The sequence below is a fragment of the Puma concolor genome, chromosome B1 (assembly GCF_028749965.1).
Source record: "Puma concolor isolate L17-30 chromosome B1, mPumCon1.1.hap2, whole genome shotgun sequence".
In the NCBI taxonomy this organism is placed as follows: domain Eukaryota; kingdom Metazoa; phylum Chordata; class Mammalia; order Carnivora; family Felidae; genus Puma; species Puma concolor.
In genome coordinates this window covers 195,684,810-195,706,366 of record NC_141670.1, presented here as the reverse complement: position 1 = coordinate 195,706,366, position 21,557 = coordinate 195,684,810, and the positions used below count along the sequence as shown (strand labels likewise).

The 21,557-nt window shown below is 47.2% G+C and overlaps 1 protein-coding gene across 12 annotated transcripts in view; it reads right to left on the bottom strand.

Moving 5' to 3' along the window:
- The window catches only part of PROM1 (prominin 1), a 137,885-nt gene that overhangs the window by 7,138 nt on the left and 109,190 nt on the right, over positions 1-21,557 (bottom strand). For 10 of the 12 annotated variants that reach the window (XR_015250568.1, XR_015250567.1, XM_086705390.1 and 7 more), the window contains 11 exons: positions 20,444-20,596; positions 14,667-14,790; positions 12,776-12,879; positions 11,075-11,159; positions 8,359-8,505; positions 7,602-7,673; positions 6,432-6,524; positions 5,780-5,797; positions 4,472-4,525; positions 2,095-2,175; positions 1,690-1,758 (listed from right to left, as the gene is read on the bottom strand). Coding sequence is in view for 10 of the 12 variants with exons in the window: in XM_086705390.1 (XP_086561516.1) it covers positions 1,690-1,758; positions 2,095-2,175; positions 4,472-4,525; positions 5,780-5,797; positions 6,432-6,524; positions 7,602-7,673; positions 8,359-8,505; positions 11,075-11,159; positions 12,776-12,879; positions 14,667-14,790; positions 20,444-20,596 (1,000 nt within the window). In the remaining 2 variants the exon portion in view is untranslated. The remainder of the gene's footprint in view (positions 1-1,689; positions 1,759-2,094; positions 2,176-4,471; positions 4,526-5,779; positions 5,798-6,431; positions 6,525-7,601; positions 7,674-8,358; positions 8,506-11,074; positions 11,160-12,775; positions 12,880-14,666; positions 14,791-20,443; positions 20,597-21,557) is intronic. The other 2 variants (XM_086705394.1, XM_086705399.1) reach the window with 1 other exon arrangement.

Genomic DNA, 21,557 nt, shown 5'->3' with positions numbered 1-21,557 from the left:
TACAAAAACTGGGGTTGGAGTCATACTCTGTATGCTTTCTGCATCTTGCTTTTCTCCTTTATTTATAACCCTGTGAAAATCTCTCCTAGCCCCACAGCATAGCTCTGAGCCATTTGGTACCAACAGTCACCCAATATTTCCATGGCATGGCTCTCGTGTGACTTAACCATTCTTGTCCAGATTCCCTTTGGTTTCAGGGTATTTGTTTCATATTCTGGGTATGGATGTGACTAAAATGTGGTTCCTTGATCTGGTGGAGGATACGCACAGGGTCCGGTGGCCGTGGCGGCAATGACGGTCATGTATCTCTTCCCCGCTACTCACCCACGTGTGCACACGCCTCATGCCAGCACTGAGAGGACCCTGCGGTCTTCCCATCTGGTTGGTGGGAGGTGTCAGCACAGACATCAGGAAGCTGGGCCTTGAAGGAGAACCAGATACACGAGGCCCAGATGGTGGGGACTAGGGGTAGGGACTGGGGAGGGGGGTATGACACAGAGGAAATCACATGGAGAAGTGTGAACGTTTCAGAGAATCAAGCAGTGGGGTGTGGCTGGAATCCGGGGTGGGGCAGCAAAGAGGGAGGAGATGGTTGGTAGTCTGGGCTCATGCGGCCAAGGGCCAGGAATAGGTGTGAGAAGCTCATGACCGCTTGGAGGTAGTCGAAGACTTCCTGAGTCTCCAGACTTCTCAAAGCCCTTCTTGGCTAACAGCAAGTAGCCCAAGTGACTCAGCCCAAGTTGATCAAGTAACTCAGCGGCAAGCATCTCCCCCCCGCAAACCCTGCCCCAGTGGAATAATCCTCACAGAGGGGAGCTGGCCCAGAGCCCAAGATGACGAAAGGCATTTTCCAAGACACTATACTTCTCCACAAGCTGGCTGCTGGGAGCAACGTGCTGCCTTGAAACCACCGGAAACTTCACTCTGCTCCTCGACTTTCCTCTTCTAATGTATTCAGGGAGACCCAACTGTTGTGGACCGAATTGTGTTCCCCCAAATTCGTGTGTTAAAGCCCTACCTCCTGGTATCTCAGAATGTGACTGTATCTGGAGGTAGGGTCTTTGAAGAGGCAATTCAGTTAAAATGAGGTCATTAGGGTTGAGTCCTAATCCAATGTGACTGGCATCTTTATAAACGAAGCGGAAATTTGGGCACAGACATGCACAGAGGGCAGACCTCGTGAAGACACATGGGGAAGATGGTTGTCTACGGCCCAAGCAGAGAGGACTCTAAAGAAACCAACACTGCTGACACCTTGATGTCAGACTTCCAGCCTCCAGAATTGTGAGAAAACAAATTTCTGTAGCTCAAGACACCCCTAGTCGACTGATCCACCAACAGCATGGCAGGCTGAGCGCTGCCCAAGCCACCATTGCAAAAGCAGCTCACAGTTCACTGGGGAGACACAGTCAAGTGTGGCCAGAACTCCTATAATGGTGAGCAAGGGAGCTGAGGGACGATGTGAGGGGCACTTTCTCCCGCTCGGTGTCAGGCCCGAGAAGGGGTCCAGCGTGGACAACACGTGCTGTGTCTTACGCCACCTCCCATCATGGTCCCTATTCGAGGCCCTTGACTTATCTCTCCTACCCAATTACTAGGATTTTAATTTTATCTCCTCCTGATTGTATCCGACAACATGGCCATCCTAACACATGGCCCTCTTGTGTTCATAAAAGAGAAAGTACTTACTGAGATTTTGACCCATTGCAGATAGCGTTCAAAGTATCCTACTATCGTGTTCCCATACTTCTGACTTTCCTGGAAAGAAATCGAAGGGTAGGAAAACTGTTAAAAGGATGCTATGAGGTCACGTAGTTATGGGCACATGCCCACTTACTGGCATACGTATATATTTTTTAATATGAAATTTCTTGTCAAATTGGTTTCCATACAACACCCAGTGCTCATCCCAACAGGTGCCCTCCTCAATACCCCTCACCCACCCTCCGCTCCCTCCCTCTCCCCATCAACCCTCTGTTTATTCTCAGTTTTTAAGAGTCTCTTATGGTTTGGCTCCCTCCCTCTCTGGCTTTTTTTTTTTTTTTTCCTTCCCCTTCCCCATGGCCATACATATTTTTTAAAAAGAAAACTTACTTCAACAATAACCGAGGAAATACGGGTTGTGAGGAAGTCCTGAGCGGAATCCAAAGAGGAAAGGGTATTGGTCACTTTCATCTGGAAAACAGAGCAATCGACAAGTGTCACGTGACGAAGGGATTTCACTAGTTTGCCTGTCGGTGCCCGTGCGGTCAGCTCAGCCCCATCCCACGACGACCTGCTAGTCAAGAAGACGACTGAGCCGGCTCAGCCCTCTGAGGGCAGGGGGACAAGAGATGTCATACTGAACACTCACTTTGTGGCAGACACTGGGCTGGGCCCTTGATCCAAATCGCCTCCCTGAGTACAGGAGGTCCCCCTTATCCACGGTTTCCGTTACTCAGGGTCCAGAAGCAAAGATCCTCTTTCTGATAGATGGTTAGAAATGCTGATAACAGCTTAATGCTCCCTCACATGCCTACCTCATCCCCCGGTCAGGCATTTTTACCACGTCACATCCTCGCAAGAAAGGTGAGTCAGAGATTTTGAGAGTGGGACCACATTCACATAACTTCTAGTACAGTACATTCTTACAATCGTTCTATTTTATTATTGATTATTGCTGTTAACCCCTTACTGTGCCTAATTTGTAAATTCAGCTTTATCGTAGCTATGCACGCACGGGTTCAGTACTGCCCGTGGCATCCGCTGAATGTATCCCCCATGGATAGCGCGGGGGGCGGGCTCTTGTACTCAAAGGCTGCAGGAAGGCATTATCAGGCCCCCTTCACAGAGGAGGTGGCTGACCCTGCTTGACGTCACCAGGTTGGGGGCATAAGAGCCCGGATGTGCACCTAGTTTCTTGACACAGGTAAGAACTCCGACATGGCAGCTTGGTGCAAATTAAAAAGGTGCCCTTTCTGTTCTGCCCGGAGACCTCAGGGTACCCAGCTTGGCCAGTGGGTCAAAGATGCATTTCCACCCCAACTCGCCCCCCCACTGACCCCTCGTGAAGGGCAACGCGCAGCTCACGCTGTCACCATGAACGTCCAGATGCGCAGGATGGCAAGGGACGCGCACACAGTTACCGGTCTGTCCCAGGCTCCCTTGGCCCAGGACACACGTGTGAAATGGCAACTGTGACGAGAGGAACAGTGACGGTCCCCAAGCCGAGCAAACCTCACAGAAGAGCCTTCAGGGGAACTCAGGGTCTCCCGTGCCAACAAAGAAGCAGGCCCAGGGTTGCCCGGGGAGTGTGCTAACTACTAGCGAAGTTGCTCACGGTTCACGGGGACACGTGTCACACAGTCACACGTGGCAAGAAGCCCTGTGACCAAGGTCTGCAAAAAGAGCTCAGAGAAAAGCGCAGGGAGGAACGAGGAACGTGGGATTTTTGGTTGTGGGCTGACATCCCCAACCTCTCACGGGCAGCCCAATCCGCTCAATAAAGAGAGGTTTCCTGAGTTGCCCGTTGGCACTGAGGGTACCAGACAAACACATCGTAGCCGTGGAGCTCGGTTTCTATTGTGGGGGTGTCTGCAGTCTGAAGGACCCCCTGTAGTCGACTGTATTCACTGTTCCTGACTGCTGATACCTTTTGAGCTCTGGCTTCTCAGCCCAAGATGATGGGCCTGGCAGCCTCACTTGCTTTGGCTAATGGAACGTAGATGGAGCGGCCGGTTCTAAGAAGTTGCTTAAAGGGCAGCTAGTGTTTCTACCTCGAGGACATGAGGTGGCCCAGACAGGAGCTGCTCCCTCAGCCTGGGTCTCTGGGCGGGAAGGTAGGCGGACAAGCCCGCAGTCAACCCAACGGTGAGAATGAGTCTGTGGTCAAAGGCACTGGATTTTGTAGGCAGCATTAGCTCAGTGAGAGTGGCCAGTGTACCTTCTGAGCTTACATTCTACACATCAACTCATGGCTTTCACCTGTGTATCTAAGTGTGCCAAGGTGAGAGGTACTTGCAGGAAGCAAATGGTAGGAAAGCCCAGTTTGCATTTAAAATGGGTGGATAACCAAGCTTTAAAAAAATTTTTTTTTAATCTTTATTTATTTTTGAGAGAGAGAGAGAGAGAGAGAGAGAGAGAATCTGAAGCAATCAAGTTCCAGGCTCTGAGCCATCAGCACAGAACCCAATGCAGTGCTTGAACCCACGAACTGTGAGATCATGACCTGAGCCGAAGTCAGATGCTTAACCGACTGAGTTACCTGGGTGCCCCCCGCCCACTTTTTTGGGAAATAAAGTCCACTCACAAATGTGGGGCTTGAACTCATGACCCAGAGATCAAGAGTCATGAGTTCTACTGGCTGACCTAGCCAGGTGCCCCAAAGGATTTTTTTTTTTTAACTTAAATACTTGTAAAACCATTATCTCTGAAAGGCTGTGTGTGCTTTTATAATAAGACCCCGTGGCAGAAAAGGAAAGTAAGTCCTTACCCCCAATCCGCTGCTTTTTTGTTGAAGTTCCTTGATGCTTTGGTATACAGAGCTCTGGTGAACAAGCATACATAATATTTTCCAACTTATTACACGAACATTGTGTCTCCCTCTCCCCCTCCCCCCGCAGCCAGCCATCAAATATGACTTTACTGTGCAATATAGATGCAAGTAACCATGTGAGCCACACAAACCTCTGGTGTAAGAAAAGCAGAAGAAGAATAGCAGGATCTGTATTCTAGAACTTTGAAGGGCAGCACATCCCACACGAGGTGTCCAAGAGACCACTCGGAGTAGGGTTGGCTCAAAGTGGCAGGCGGTAATTACAAAAGTCTACCCTGGCTTCCCAGAGTAGTTCCATCTGAATGGTTTAGGTCAGGAATTGGTAAAACAAAGGCCAGATAGTAAATATTTTAGGCTTTGTGGGCCACGCCGTGTCCAAAGATGCAACTTTGCTCTTTTAGCGGAAAACGGCTGCAGTCATCTGTAAATAAGAGGGCATGGCTGCGTTCCAATAAAACTTTATTTACAAAAGCAAGCAACGGGCTGGATTATAGTTTTGGGGCCATAGTTTGCTAACCCTAGGTTTACATCATCGGTCACCTGTACACAGCAATTTGCCTATTCGTAGACAGATTGCCTCGGCTCTGCAAACGCCCAGGAGGCTTGTGTCTACTTGAAGGAAAGCCGTTAAGCTTAAAATGTTAACAAACTTGTGCTAGGCATAAACAAACAGAGCAGAGAATTATGATGAGTGCAGCACACATATTAAGAAAATTCAGTTTCCTTCTGAATGCTCCAATGAGTGAGAAAGTTGGGATGGAAGAGAGAGAGACAGAGAGATTGAAGTGGTAAAAACTAGTTCTAGGAGGTTCCAAAGCTGAAGTCAAGTGGACTCGTGTGCTTCTCCAAACCTGAGCAAGCTGACTCTGTAACAGGTCTCCCACAGCAGCGTCACAATAATCCCTCCTGTTTACAGAGTCTCTCTGGGACATCAGGGCTTTCGTCTCCAGGAAACAGGTTAACAGGAGGGCAGGAACCGTTCCCCCCATTTTCAGATGAGAAAATGGAAAATTCTAAGACTTTGGGGAGGTAGAAGCAGGGTCTGAAATCAGTTCCGCCTGAGTGCAGAGCCTGTGTTCTCTCTCTGCTACAAACTGCCTTTCCGGCATTTGGGAAAGAAGCCAGAAGGCAGCCGGAAGCAAAAGAAAGGGGAAGTCACAATAGAGGCTACGAGAGAGAAGACAGGGAACGCGGCCCATCGGATCAGTGAACGGAGCTAAATGAGGCAGGGGGAAAAGGACTTACCCTTGCCTTCCCATATTTCTTGGCAGGGTGTGGAGAAAAAGAATTTGAAAGTAAGTGCGAGCGAGTTCAGAACACAGACATCATCACCCCAGCCAGGTGCCTGGCTTCGGGGGCCTATCGAGCCGCAGGGAACCAGAGCATAGTGTGTGGGGCAAGCACGGGGTTGACCTACCTGGTCACTCCCAAGTGGAAAAGGCAAGGAGATAAAGCACAAAAGGAGTGGGTGGTAACATTGAAAATCTGTCTTGTTTAAAGCCCAGCTACTATCATCTATTGATTTATTGATTTTTAAAAGTTATTTATTTATTTATTTTGAGAGAGAGAGAAAGAGAGAGAGAGGAAGTGGGAAGAAGGGCAGACAGAGAAGAGAGAGAATCCCAAGCAGGCTCCGTGCTGCCAGCGCAGAGCCTGATGCCGGGCTTGAACCCACGAACCACAAGATCCTGACCTGAGCTGAAACTGAGTCGGACGTTCAACCAACCGAGCCACCCAGTTGCACCAACTATCATTAATTTTTAATTTCTTAGCCTGAGGCCAACTGGATTTGACCCCCGCGTGAGGTGCAGATGCTTCCTTAGGATACACGAAAGCCAACTAGTGACATGGGATTTGCTCGGGTCACGGGGAAATACCGGAGGTTGTCGAGCGTTACCATTGACTGTTCCAAAGGGATGACTTCGCTACGGTGAATCGTCCTAATTGTCTGTGCATTGTTTTTCAGGGACTGTTTCAGACTTCCGTGGGGCTGCAAAGAGAAGAAAAGAAACAAAGGTCAACACCACTTTTCCAGACTTTGGAGCGCTCTCTCTAACCACAGGGGCTCGGGGCAAGGTAGCCGTGACCGGCATGCAGCCCTCCTTGTATGCTGTGGGCGTGGGGCCCACCAGATGTGGGGCAGTACCAGGACACCCTATTTCAAGTCACAGGACTGTGATCTCTCAGTGGCCACTAAACCCATCAGCCTGTCCTGAGTGCCTGAGGCTGTGCTCTCTTTCTCACCTCCGCAAAATACAGCCACTAGAAAGCCATTTCACAGCAGCGATAGCCCCGTCTCGCAGATGAGAGCAGCAAGGCTCAACTGAGCAATTTTTCATTTGACCCACACTTAAAAAGTGTTTAATATACTATCGCGTGACATATTAATGGGCTCATTAATACATTAGTGAGCAACTTTATTGCTTCCGTTTTACAGATGAGGAAACTAAGGCACGGAGGAGTGAAACATCTTGTCCAAGTTCCCATAATTAGGAAGTGGCTGGGCCAGGATTTAAATCCCAGTCTTCCTCCTGAGCCCAGGTTCCTCATGGCCATGCTCTGCTGCTCCGTTCATGATAGCCATTTAGTCACCGGCCAGCAGGGGAAGTGAGGAAGGGAAGCTTACGGGGCTTGGGTGGCGTCTTTGCCTTCCGTTATCCACCTGTCACTGGTGATGCAAAGCACCAAATGGAAATCCCCCTCCCGTGTCCTCAGTTTCCATTCCCTACACTGCAAGAAAAATGGCACGCATGCGTGCACTTGCACATGTGTTTGGTGGCAGAGGGGTTGATGGGGTGAAAACAGAGCTGGTGCTAAACAGTGAGGGCACCCGTGCCACCAGCAGAGGTCGGGAGCAGGCGCGGGCACCCTGACGCCACCCTGGAAACGTCCACGTGCTCACCGACTTCCGGGCGCCACGGCAATGGCTGCTGGTGGGAAGTCTTGACGTGCACAAGAGACACATCTCTAACCAAAGCTTACTTGTGGTGTACCGGAGCGAAGAATAGTACTGACATTTGACACCTGTAGTGATTACAGCATTTAAAACCGGAATGTTCGAACTCACCAGATGGTTGGCTTTTACTTCTAGATCATCTGCAAAGGATAAAAGGTTCGCTTTGGTGGGGGCTTTACTCAGCTGCAAAAGAGGGGAAAAGAACTGCGTCATCAATGTGGGACTTTTAAGCCTTAACGGAATCTGATAGACAACATAGTGAACCATCGTCCATGCCCATAAAGGCTGGAAACTCTTACACGGGCGACTCCGGCTACATTCTTATTGATACATGTAAAACCAGATTATTTTTATCCAACCACATCCAGCCATAAGAAGAAATCAAGTGCTGATCCGTGCTATAATGGGGATGGATCTCAAAAACTTTAGGCTATGTGAAAGGGGGCCTTTTAAGGCCATCAGACACAAAAGGTCACATGCCTTAGGATTCCATTCAGATTCCATTCAAATGAAATATTCAGAATAGGTAAATAGATGGGTGGTTACCAGGGCTGGGGGGTGGGGGTGTGTGGAATGGGGCACAATTGTGTAATGGGAATGGGGCTTTCTTTTGTAGTGACGGAGATGTTTTGGAGCTGGATGGAAATGGTAGTTGTGTAGCACTGTGATTATACTACATACTAATGAATTATTCACCTTAAAAGAGTTCATTTGTGTTATATAAATTTCACCTCAGCTTAAAAAAAAAAACGCCCAAATTAAAAACAAACAAACAAACAAAAGAAAAACAGAAAAACAAAACAAAACCAACCCACGGGTATCTGCTGTGATTTTCCCCAAAAGATCAAGCATGAACTCATGGTCTCACCTCAGCCAAGTAGATGTTATAATTTATGGCGTCTATTCCTGAAAAGCTGAAATCCATAAGGTTTTTTCTTCCTGCTTCATCCAGCAGAACGATATTGTCAATATTTACTTTCATATTTTGAAAGTCATTGCTTATGTTTCCAGCATGCTGCATGATAAAAAGAAAAGTTATAAATAAGTCCATTCTTCACGATAGTCACATACTTAGAGCTTTAAAAGAGCAGTAAAATGACGAGGGACAAAATACACAGACATGCCCCTGACTGACATTTCTTCCCGGTAACCTTCTCTTCCCTTCCACCCCTTCCCCACTTCCCCAGCTCCTTCCTTATGCCCCACACCACGCACTATGTGAGGAGGTCGGAGGCAAAGCAAAATAATATTCCATCTCCACCCTCAAAGTCCTCAAAGGAAGAGGCAGTGTCATAATAAAGCCACATGAACTGCATCAGGACACCAGGCGCAGGAGACAGTCTTCAAAGGTAGGGGACTGGAGAGGACACCAGAGAGGAGGTGGCTTCTGAATGAGTCTTGGCAAATACAGATGCTGAAAGGGGCCAGGCAGGCTGCATCCCAGGGGAAGGAGGCAGCACACACTGGACTTGGGTGGTGGGGGACACTTGAGATCATGGGGACACGGTTGATGACTGGGGTTGTCCTAAGTGGCAGTCAGTAGTTTTAGGCAGCGTGTAGTGCCCGAGTGTCCCTGGTGCTCTGTCTCTGGTCCACAGAGAAAATGAAACATGGCATGATGTCAGATGAGTAGAGGGTATATAGTTAGGGCTAGATATTTTATTTATGTATACATGCAAGGAATATTTAAGAAGGATAATCAATACAATAGAAAATACAATGCAATACAAAATTTTGTATCCAGATTTTTTTTCTTTTTATTATATATAGACAGAGCACAAGTGGGGGAGAGGGGCAAAGAGAGGGAGAGGGAAAGAGAGAAAGAGAGAGAATATCTTAAAAAAATTTTTTTTAATGTTTATTTTTGAGAGAGAGAAAGAGAGAAAGACAGAGTGCGAGCAGGGTAGGGGCAGAGAGAGGGAGACAGAATCCAAAGCAGGATCCAGGCTCTGAGCTGTCAGCACAGAGCCCGACGCAGGGCTCGAATTCACGAGCTGTGAGATCATGACGTGAGCCGAAGTCAGATGCTCAGCTGACTGAGCCACCCAGGTGCCCCGAGAGACAGAGAATATCTTAAGCAGACATCATGCTTAGCACAGAGCCTGACTCCGGGCTCCATCCCATGACCCTGGGATCATGACCTGAGCTGATATCAAGAGCCAGATGCTCAACCACTGAGCCACCCAGGTGCCCCTGTATTCAGCTTTTAATAAACCTCTTAATATCTGAAAACTGCCAGGCCATCATGGTTTCATGGTGCTTCTGGAAGCCTTCTGTGATGCCTCAGTGGCAAGCTGTGGGGTTTGGGGAATCACCTCTTTCCTCGGTATCTCTTGGTATCTGCTTCCATTTGGAAGCCCAGAAGAAAGAAGTCTCCTTAAGTCCTTTCCTACAAGAAGGCCAGAAGGCCTCCAGATGTGGGGAGGCGGACAGTGCAGGCTGAAGGCACCCTAGGCCTGGGCAGCTGAAACTCTCTCGCTCTTTCTTCTGTCAAGTGTGCTGTGGAGTAGCCTCTCCTCAGAGTCTTAAGGCTCAAGACTAGAGCGTGGGCTTGGGCAAAGGAGAAGAGGAAATCATTCCACTCTGTCTGCTTCCATCATTGTGGCCATGCTGTCTTGCTGAGGGCCAGCAGACCTCAGCAGAGTCCACATGGAGTCCGGGGGACACAGCCGTGAGTCACGAGGGGCCACGACTGTGTGGACCAGAGTTCTCAGTGCCTCGTTCCCTCTTCAGGGACCCGGCAGAAGAGGCTGGCCAGTGTTGGAACGCCAATGTCCCCTGGGTTTGTCCCTCTAGGAGCAGCGACACACAGCAATATAAAATCTTCTTATGTAGTGTCCACAGCAAGACCCCTCTTGAGCATTGTGCGGTCTACTAGAGAAACTCATACATCCATAAAGACAACTGGTTGGGGGTGACGAAAATGTTTTGGAATTTGACAGATGTGAGGTTTGCACGACCTTGTGAGTGTACTAAATGTCACTTTCAAATAGTGAATTTTGGGGAATCTGGGTGGCTCAGTTGGTTAAGTGTCGGACTCTTGGGTTTGGCTCAGGTCATGATCTCGTGGTTCGTGGGCTTGAGCCCCACGTCAGGCTCTGCACCAACAGTGTGGGGCCTGCTTGGAATTCTCTCTCTCCTCTCCCTCTTCCCCCACCTCCCATTCGCACTGTATCTCTCTCTCTCAAAATAAATAAACATTAAGAAAAAAAAAAGAAAATGGTGAATTTTATCTTCTATGAATTTTATCTCCATAAAAAAAAAAAAATGAAAGGGGCCTCCAGGTGGCTCAGTAAGTTGAGCATTCGACTTCAGCTCAGGTCATGATCTCACGGTTTGGTTCATGAGTTTGAGTCTTGCGTTAGGCTCTGTGCTGACAGCTCAGAGCCTGGAGCTTGCTTCGGATTCTGTGTCTCCCCTTCTCTCTGCCCCTCCCCCACTCATGCTCTGTCTTTGTCTCTCTCCTTCTTTCAAAAACAAACATTAAAAAAAAAAACTTTAAAAAAGTATTTCTGAAAAAAATGAAAGATAACTGGATTTAGTAAAGAAATACGTCAATTTCATGATTCGTTCCAAGTCCTTACCTCTTGAATATTGAGATGTTCACTGATATTATAGCTATTCTCTAGCTTAAGTGTGCCATAAATGCCTTTATTTTCTTTGCAATCACTGTGGGAATAAACAGAGAAATCATGACCTAGAAAGGCAGCTGTGGCTGCCTCTGTCCACTGCTAAGGATGGAGAGAAAGGTTCACGGTTTATCTTTGATTTCAATCTGTGAGCAGAGAAGCAGCTTCTAAGTGCCGACGTGGGAGGAGGTCACCAGTGGACCCCCCCCCCCCCCCGCCCCTGGAGCCTCCCATTCCTGACTTCGTTCCCTATTTTGCTAAATGTCCCATCTTTGGAACCGATACAATAAAACTGGTAAATCAGCCTTCTGTCTGTCTCCTTTGTGCCTTTGGAAAAAGCCATGAGCGATAACAAATTCACAGATTGGGAAGACATCAGTTCTCATAAAAAACAAACAGCAAAGAGCAACACCTGCTAGAAAGAGGTGTGTTACAAAGCATATCATGGGGTTTAGGATAAGTTTCAATCAAACCCCTGCCAGACCATCTGCCTCCATATTTTCACGGTTGAGCTTCACTCTCCTAACATATGGTTGGATGTATATTCTAATGGCAGGATGGAGACAGGGAAGGGGGCCACAAATACCCAGATGGTGAGGACACCTACCTTGACCTCACCTCTCTGTGCTTCTCTAACATGTGCAAAATGCCTCCTCGACTGAACTAAGAAGGGCGGCCTTATCTGATGCATATCCCTGTTGCTGACACAGCCACTTCCTGGGAGTGCCTCTTTCATGTTCAGCAGCCAGAGCCCTCTAGAAGAGGGATGCCTGGGAGATGCAACTTTCCCACATCCCTGGGAGATGTGATACTCCTCTCCAGGGAACCCCGAGTAGGCTGGTGGTGTTGGAACAGAAAGCTTAATACACGAACCAGCAGAGGTAAGGCTCTGCAGGAGCCAGAGTCACAAAGAGCTGGCAGGCCAGGCTAAGAAGCTTGGTTTTGTCCTTTCAGCCCAGGGATGGTTCAATGGTGCGTAGAATCTCCAATCGCTTGATAATGTCCGCCTGCATGTTGTGGAGAAGGATTCTGAGACTCTCCGGGCTATGGACAAGACCACAGCTGACTACCAATGTCTACCACGAGGGTCAGGTGCAATGGATGGGCACATAAGCTACTCATTTGCTATCTCTGCTAGAGGAGCTGGGGAGCCTTTGAACCCTATTGAACAGAGAGGACATGAAACTGCCCAAGATCACCAAGGCCTGCTCCCTGGTGGCAGAGTCAAGACTGGAGCCCAGGCAGCCTCACCACAGAGCCTGGCCCTTCAGCTGCTTCACGATCAGCGTGTCTGAGATTTGGACCCATTGCTGAGTTCTTGTTATACATGGTATTCACTTGGGACAGGGTGATTTCTGTACAGGAGTTTTCAGAGGGTCTCATTAATGCATCTTAGGGTCACCTTAAGCAGTGAGGTCTAGTGCGTACTGGACAAAGGGACTTTGAGACATCACCACACCGAAGTCTAGCAGGTTTTTGGGGGAAGGATTCTCTTTCTGGTCTTATTTCTACTCTCTTTGCCAAGACTAGAGAACAGCTTAATTCTGAAACTGGAAAGTCTTATCGAGTCTTATCAAAGACACTTTGAAAGTAAAATTCTCATTCTGGAACAACAACATTTCGGTAGCAAAAAATGCATCATGCAATTATGTATACCTGTAAACTTGTTCAAAAGTGAGATTAATATCCGGTTTGTTAAATACCATGCCAGAGAGATAGTGTTTCCAATTCTCATTTAGTAAATACGGCGTGTCCAAAACCTAGAACAAGTTAAAAAAAGACTCTTAGTTTTTAAAAAAAGATACTTTTACACTAATATACATGCATATAATAAACTATTCTGTTAAACATATTTCAGGGATTTTTCAGATCATGGTTTTCCTCATTGATTTCCAACTTAAAACCAGAAAATAAGACTATGATTGGAAAAAACTGACTGACCACTGGGTAACATCAATAAGAATGACTCAAATTGCTTTTTTTTTTTTTTTGGAGAGCACTTCTCTTAGTAAGACAAACTCATAAGAAATTGTCAAAGAATAGACAACTTGATTCAGAATAGCTAATAGAAAGCCATAAGGCAGCTGGCCCACCTTTTCACTACTACTTCTCTATAGATAAAATGAATTAAAACTTTCATACTCTCTCACTTCATATCATATATTTAAGATGGCTAACATATGTAATGTAATATGTTATATATAATAAGATGGGCTCATTAGTGCATGATCACGTACGTGCTTGAGGAATGTAAAGGGTGTCAAAATATCCCCTATTTTTAAAGAAGTTCTTTTCAGCAATTTAATACGGCATGGAAGATAATGAAGTCTGGCTTGATGTATCACTATAAGTTTTCATTAAGAGGCCAAATGGACAAAATTTGACAAATTGACACTCTCAACTTAATTTTCCTCAACCAGCTGAATAAATAGAACACCATGACAACTTGTTACATTAGTATCTACTCACCAGATTTCATAACAGATTTGAGGCAAAAAAATATATATGCAATAAAACAAGAAAACAGAAATATATCTTAAAAAAATTATTTTTAAATGTTTCTTTTTGAGAGACAGCGGGAGCAGGGGAGGGGCAGAGAGAGAGAGAGGAAGACACAGAATCCAAAGCAGGCTCCAGGCTCTGAGCTGTCAGCACAGAGCCTGATGTAGGGCTTGAACTCATGACCCATGAGCTGAAGTCGTACGCTAAACTGACTGAGCCACCCAGGCACCCCAAAGAGAAATATATCTTAAAAAACAGCATCTGGAGAAAAGCACTGAAAAGCCAGAGTGACAAGACCCAAACAAGGGCCAAAATTTCCTCATTAATTAGTGAAGCTGAACAGAGAACAGGTCCCTAGAGTCCACAAGACTTGGTTTCAGAGGGAGAAAGTGAAGCCTGAATTCATGTCCCAACAGCCTCGTCAGACGTCTACCAGGGGCAACACTGGGCCACAAGGTGTGGAATTTTTTGGTGTCTTTCACTACAAATTTAGGGCGTCAAAACCATCTGTGTGGGCAACTGTCATTTGAGAAACTCTTTAAAATGTCAGAAACCTCCTGGGGTACCCCAACTTGGGAATTTTCTCCTCCAGCTTATTACAAACCACATTGATGAAGAGGCCTTAACTCCTGGTGCTGGTTTCACCTGACATTTGACAAATAATACCACCATGGGGGCGCCTGGGTGGCTCAACTTCGGCTCAGGTCATGATCTGGCCATTCCTGAGTTCAAGCCCAGCATCGGGCTCTGTGCTGACAGCTCGAAGCCTGAAGTCTGTTTCGGATTCTGTGTCTCCCTCTCTCTGCTCCTCCCCCACTCACGCTCTGTCTGTCTCTCTCTCAAAAATAAATAAACATTAAAAAACATTTAAAAAAGAAAGAAAATACCACCATATTTTTTTTTTTTTTTGCTTTGACAAAGTGAAGGGAATCTTAACTTACTGAATGAAAACCAAACTGCTCATCTTTTTTTGCACCCACAAGATATGGGGAAATCAAAGTTTCTAGTCAAGCCTTTCCATAACAGACCCTGAAAGTATACGTACCTGGAATAACTTCCTGTTTTGGTAAGGCTCACAGAGCAGTTTTTCCACGTTTGCACCAACGACAAAAGTGAGAACCACGATGGTCATCAATATCCAACAAATCAGGAAGCTGACTCCAGCCCCACTGGAAAAAAAGGAAAAACAGACACAAAATTAAGAGTTCTATGGTAGATTATTCAATATTTGGGGGTGTCTGGCGCTCAGTCGATAGAGCATGTGACTCTTGATCTCAGGATCGTGAGTTCGAGCCCCACGTTGGGTGTAGAGATTACTTAAAAACAAAAACAAAAACAAAAAAACTACCCTTCCCATATTACCTACCAGTACTTACTAATTCTATGTATGCAACGTAGGAAATGGACCTAGAGTCTTCGCTTTGTACAGGTTAAGTGAGCCGATTGGCTCAGGAGTGGAGACAGACAGCAGTAAGCACTGTTGACTCTTTGGTCCCAGGCATATAGTGAGGGAGTCCTTCGACTTAGGTCTCTGGTCTCCCTGCAGCCCAGTACTTTGGTGCAGACACAGCCTCCGGGGTCGCTTGAGTGAACCTAGCCTTCCGCAGGGCACACAGTGAGTGGGGAGGTTCTTAGGCAGGAGAGGTACCACTGGGAGTCCGAAGGGGGCCAGCCTGGTTCGGGGAAGGAGGGCCATGAGCGGCATGGCTACAGCTCGAGAGGCAGGCCGGGGTGCACGAGAGGGGGTCTGGCTGGTCCAGTAAGGGGAGGCTGCTGAGGGCCTTGACGCACAGGAGGAACACAGCCCAGTTTCTCTCTGAGGAAGAACACTCTAGGCAGAGCCCGAGGATGGGATGGAAAGATGCCCACGTGGACGGGGCTACGGCTGATGAGGCTGTCATCCTGGGGTGGTGGCCCGACGTGGCCGGAGGCAGTGGTGAGAAGTCAGCCGACGGAAAAGACACGGGATGTGCTGAGGATGCTGCACGGGAGGAGGAGGCAAGGAGGGGCCCAGGGTGAAGCCAGGGCTTGTCAGCAGGGAAAGGAGACACTGGGTGCTGAGGAAGGGAAGAGAAGGCGGGATCTGGTCCTGCTGCCGGGAGATGTGGCGGTGGAGACGCTGCGGGCAGTCAGCTGCGTCTGGAGCACACGTAGCTGGGCTGCGGGCCTGCACGAGGCAATCGGCTGCTCAGAAGTGACCACTGGTCCCCGGAGCTGAGACTGGAGAGAGAAGCAGCCCGGGGCCGTGCCTGGGGACTTCGCCATTTGAGGAGCAGGTGGCAGAAGGGCAGCCAGAGGATGAGACCGCTAGGAAGACTCATAAAGTAGGAAGGAAACCAGTAGCGCTGCTGATGGGGAAATAAAGGCGTGTCTGCAGGAAGAGGGGACGGGAAGCCGTCCCAAACACTGCAGACAGGGCACACTCCAGGGGATCTGAAGCCAGTCCAATGGCTGGAGGCAAAGAGGCTGCTGCTGACCTGAGGGAAGGGGCGTGGCCTTGCCCAGGACGCGGACGTGAGTAAACAGGCAGCAAGCATCATTACTTTTGATGTCTGTGAAGGGAAGGAGTGGTGTTGGGAGAGGTTTTTGGTTTTCATGGTGAAAGAGAGGAGAGAAGAGAACACAGTTAAGTGTTGAGAAGCAAGTCTTGGAGAGGAGAAGAGATTGAGGACACAGGAGAGGGAAGGGCTCATCCATGACACCCTTGGGCTGTGCGCAGGGATTGAGATTGGGAAAGGAGGGTGGGATGGGCCCAGAAGAGAGGGATTGGTCTGCACTTGACCCTGCACACGTGTGAATGCAGGTGTACTGGAGTTTTGGTGATGGGAAGTTGTATGATGGCTTTTATTTCCTTTGTGAAGAAGGAGGTAGAGTCAGCTGCTAAGCGAGGGAGGAATAAGGAGGATGGATGTATCAGTGTGGAAAACGCCATTGCTGAGCAGAGGAAGGAGGGAAGGAAGGAAGGAAGGAAGGAAGGGAGGGAGGGAAGGAAGAAACTTATAGGGCTGTGAAGGATCCATTTGAGGTGGGGATCATAATTTTGTAGGGATACCAATGTGCCCACTGCATGACTTCTCTCTAGAGTGCTCAGTTACTCTGGTGTAGACACAGACAGAGCAAACTCTTGAATCAGTCTAGGTGGAGTAGTCAGATCATCACTGATGATTGCACCGTCACTGGTGCAAACAGGAAGGACCCTCAGAAGTGTCTACTAGGCTGATGTACTTAGTAACAATGGCATCCCTTCCTAAGGGCATGATTCTGCCCAGTGGACACCATTAAGGAACAATTTCGAATATTTGCCTGGTTTGGCTGAAATAAATAACAAGATGTGCCCACTGGAGGGGCCTCTGTCAGCCTGAACTTCTCTGACCTAAAAGGCTTTTGAGCGTGAAGAAAGGGAACACGTGGGAAGCATATGCTAGTCACCATGGTTTGAACCGTGTGCATGAGCATGTGTGTATATTAGAGTTAAAAAAAAAAATTGGAAACCTTGGATAGAGCATTTCAAAACAACACTGCTAATCTTAAAGAGCTTATGTCCAGCCTTTATTTCTTAAATATGCCTATATCTAGATAAGGAACGCAGCACTGCCAGAGGCCTGTTTTTGTAAGGTCACTCAGATAAGAATGGCCAATGTGTGTTGAAAGTGTTGCAAAGAAGGAAAAGGAGAAGAAGTAAAATAAGAACAAGAAAAATAACGTGCGACAAAGACCTTATGTGGCCGGCCAAAGTGAACGTATCTATTATCTGGACCTTTACAGAAACGTGTGCTGACTCCCGCCGGATCTACACAGCTGTGAGGACCATAGGCGATAGTCTTGTGAGCCCTTGTTGAACATCTTAGGGACTTTGGTCAACAATCCAGGGTAGCCAACCTAGTTACATTTCACTGGCCGCAGGAATGTCCCACTCTTTGGTGGCTGATGTTTGTGTCATTTCCAATGCCTCACTATTATAACTAAAGCTGCAAAAACATTTCTCTGCTTGTGATACTTTGCCCATGGTTGGGTCCTACTTCCTTAAAACTGATCCCCTAAAATGGAATGACTTGGCCAAGGAGATTACTGTCTCTTTATGGCCCCTGCTACAGCACGACAAAATGCTTTCTGAAATATTTGTAACCACTGAACGGCCACTGGTCATGTAAGGGCACCCATTTTGTGACCCCATGGCTATACTGGGTATTAGTCTTTCTTCAAAGCTCTGGGTAATTGGAGCATGGTTTTCAAGAACTAAAACTAGAAGTTTCAGAGTGGGCTTCAGTACAAGACTGTTTTCTTGCTGCCTTGTTTAGGTGTCCTTACCTCCAGGGAAACCTTCTATGTGCCCCTGAGACAGATGTACATTCCTCGCTGTATCCTCTTTGGCCCCCAAAATGCTCCCTGGACCCTCAGAAGACACAGGATCAGAGCAGAGCCAGGGCTCTCTGTCTTTCCTCCCCCTAGACCTTCTGGTAGGATCCCCCTGGGAGATAAGGATTCTTGCTTGGTTTCTGAAGAGACCACACTCTTCAACGTCAACGTCAACGGATGGTGTTACTGTTTTTAAGAGCAGGTGGTGTTGTGGTTGCAGCTGAACAAAATATACTTTCTTGTTTCTACAAGTAAATAAATGATTTTTAAGAAATTACAGTCTTCTAATGAGTTGTATCATGCTTTCCCCTTTACAACTCTCGAGTTGTTTACCAGATGTCTCAAGAGATGGAAGCTCCTGCCAAGCAAGATTTCCATGTTGAGCCATGGGTGGCAACAATACAGACCCCACAGCCACCAGTTTGTTTCCTATCGGGTGAAAAATCCCCTTGTTCCCAAGCCACATGCTTGCATGTGACTTTGTCTCTTCAGGGATTCCTTCCTCTGCAGAGGTGAAAATTATATCCAAACTGAAGTAATTTTAGCCTCCATCAAATTGCTCATGACTCCCCTGTTTCCATTTTCTTTGAAACTGGACAGCACATATTTTGGTTTTGTCCCTTAAAAATGTTCAAATAGGGGCGCCTGGGTGGCGCAGTCGGTTAAGCGTCCGACTTCAGCCAGGTCACGATCTCGCGGTCCGTGAGTTCGAGCCCTGCGTCAGGCTCTGGGCTGATGGCTCAGAGCCTGGAGCCTGTTTCCGATTCTGTGTCTCCCTCTCTCTCTGCCCCTCTCCCGTTCATGCTCTGTCTCTCTGTGTCCCAAAAATAAATAAACGTTGAAAAAAAAAATTAAAAAAAAAAAAAAATGTTCAAATAGAATGTTATGAAAAGTGCACATTTTCAGAACAATTTAAGCCCTCCCATCAAGCAGTTAAAAAGATGTGAGCTATAGAACCACCATCAAAACACTGACAAAACAGCCAAGTCCCAGGATTAGTAAATCCTGAACATTTAACTCATTTTCTATCTGTAGCTGCATACATTTAAACCAAAAGGAGGGGCAATATACTCTTCCTTGCTGCATGAATTTCTTAAGCGTAGCCATGTGAGCAAATAGGCTTTTCCGTGCACGGAGTTCTGTTCAACTTTGTCTAAATCTGGCAGACTCCTGTGTTGTTAGTTTTAAAGTTATTTGTAAAACTCTCGTGCCTTGATTTATGTGCCTTTCTTGGCTTGTTGTGCTATCCTGGAGCTGAAAGGTTTCAGGGCAAAGCTTTACAATCAGAGCTCATAAGTCTGATTCATTATTGTGGTGACCCAATGTTTGAAAAGGCACGTTAGTGCATGACAGTGGCTTGCAGCGTCTCCCAGCCTGGTACTAGTGACATAAGCAATGACAGCCATGGCTGAGGTGTTGATTCTCCATGGCTCCAAGGACTTGTTCCAAATCTTTACCTTGCTCTCCAAACCCATCACACTCCCTGCTGCCGATTCTTGATGTACTTATTGGAAAAGGAAATATCAGTTTGGAACCCACACAGCTTCCTCTCTGGGGAGCATTCAAAGCTTTAACCTCTGCCTCTGGGTTTATGTTTCTGGCTCCAAGTGCAGTCACACCCAGTTGGTGCCCTCTGCACTCGTCACACCCTAGTAAAGATTTTTTACGTTTATTTGTTTTTTTTTTTTTTAAAGTTTACTTGTTTTTTGTTGAAGGGTCAATTCTTTAAAAAAATTTTTTTTACTCTTTATTTTTGAGAGACCGAGAGAAAGAGTGTGAGCAGGGGGAGGGGGGAGAACAGAGAGAGAGGGAGACACAGAATCCAAAGCAGGCTCCAGGCTCTGAGCTGTCAGCACAGAGCCTAATGTAGGGCTCAAACTCATGAACCATGAGATCATGACCTGAGCTGAAGTCTAAATCTGGCAGGCTCCCGTGTTGTTAGTTTTAAAGTTATTTGTAAAACTCTTGTGCCTTGATTTATGTGCCTTTCTTGGCTTGTTGTGCTATCCTCAACCAACAGAGCCACCAACAGGCGCCCCTTAAAGTTTATGTATTTATTTTGAGAAAGAAAGAGACAGTGCGAGTGGGGGATGGACAGAGAGAAAGAAAAATCCCAAGCAGGCTCTGCATGCGGGGCTTGAACTCATGAACTGTGAGTTCATGACTTGGGCGGGAAACAACAGTTGGACGCTTAACTGACTACGCCACCCAGGTGCCTTGACAATCTCTTTTCTAAGTCAAGTTTCCAGAGTTTCAAAGCAAACAAGCTGAAGAAACTGGTGACCACAGAGAACAGTGTCTGATACCAGGCCAATCCTCAGCAAGTTTCTGGTGAATAAATGGATGGATGGATGGATGGATAATAATCCATAATGTGCAGCCCAGAGGCCACCAGATTCGTGTCATCAGTCTGCTCTTCTCCTCTCATTTCCACCCCCCACGTGGCAAGGAAGAGCAAACACTCACACCATGAGGAAGATGCCTCCAGTGTTTGAGACGCAGCCTCGTCTGGTCGGGGTGGCATTCCGGTCATAGCCACACGTGCCACACAGCAAGCCCAGGTAATAAAAAATCACGATGAGTGTCAGCAAACAGCAGACAACCAGGCCACCTAGCCACCTGGTGAAGCAAGCACAGTGTTATCATACATAAAAGAGGTGGCCTCACAATAACGCAAAAGCTATCGGACTGGGGCTGGAGCGATTGAGTAATACTTGGCAATCAAATATCTGATTGGCCCGCTGATTCCTCAGAGGGTGACGTTGTAGTGAAAAGATCGCTTCCCACCCCTAGTCCTCCACCCCAGCCAGCAGGAAACCTTAATTTTTATCTTGGTTTTGAAGAGATCTAGCTCACTCACTGGTCAGGAGAGACTATGGCTTCCTTCCCTTGCTTCATTTCTGCGGGGGTCCTAAGCAGGGCCCTTGCTCCATTCTCCAAAGCTACTGATAACAATACCCGTTTAAGACTTGGAAGTTCTGTCAAGTTTCCTGCTGCTGCGAGCGCTTATTGCAACGTTGATGACAACAGGTGGACAGGTTATGATCTGACAACAGATACAGAAATACCTAGCTCTCTTCCCGGGTCTTCCTCTAAAATGCTCTGTGGTTGTGGGAATATTTGGGAGGGGACCTTGCGTTCTTTGCTGAACCAGAAACCCTACATGGGGACCGTGCTGCATATCTTAGAATTTATGAGCATCCTAAGTCAAGTGCCTGCAGAACGCAAATCTCAATTTCGTAATGGCCCTGCGAGACATTTTAGGATAATGGAGCCTCAATTAGGTCTTACTGGCATTCCCGGAAGGTACAACAACCTTTTCCAGCAGCCGGGGAGCGTTCAAGGGTAGAAATGCTGCCCAACCATTAAAACACTAAAAAATAAAGCGTTTACTTCTGCGACAAAAGCTGCCTCTGGAGCTTTTCATTAAATTAAGAGCAATCTCACTAATTGTAATGGCCACCTTCACCCTTTCTGTGGCATTTTATTCCAGATACTGGAGATGCCAAATTAAAAAGCCATGGGACCTGGCCTCAGAAATCTTTTACAGTGAATGCATGCTTCATCTGCTTAGATTTCC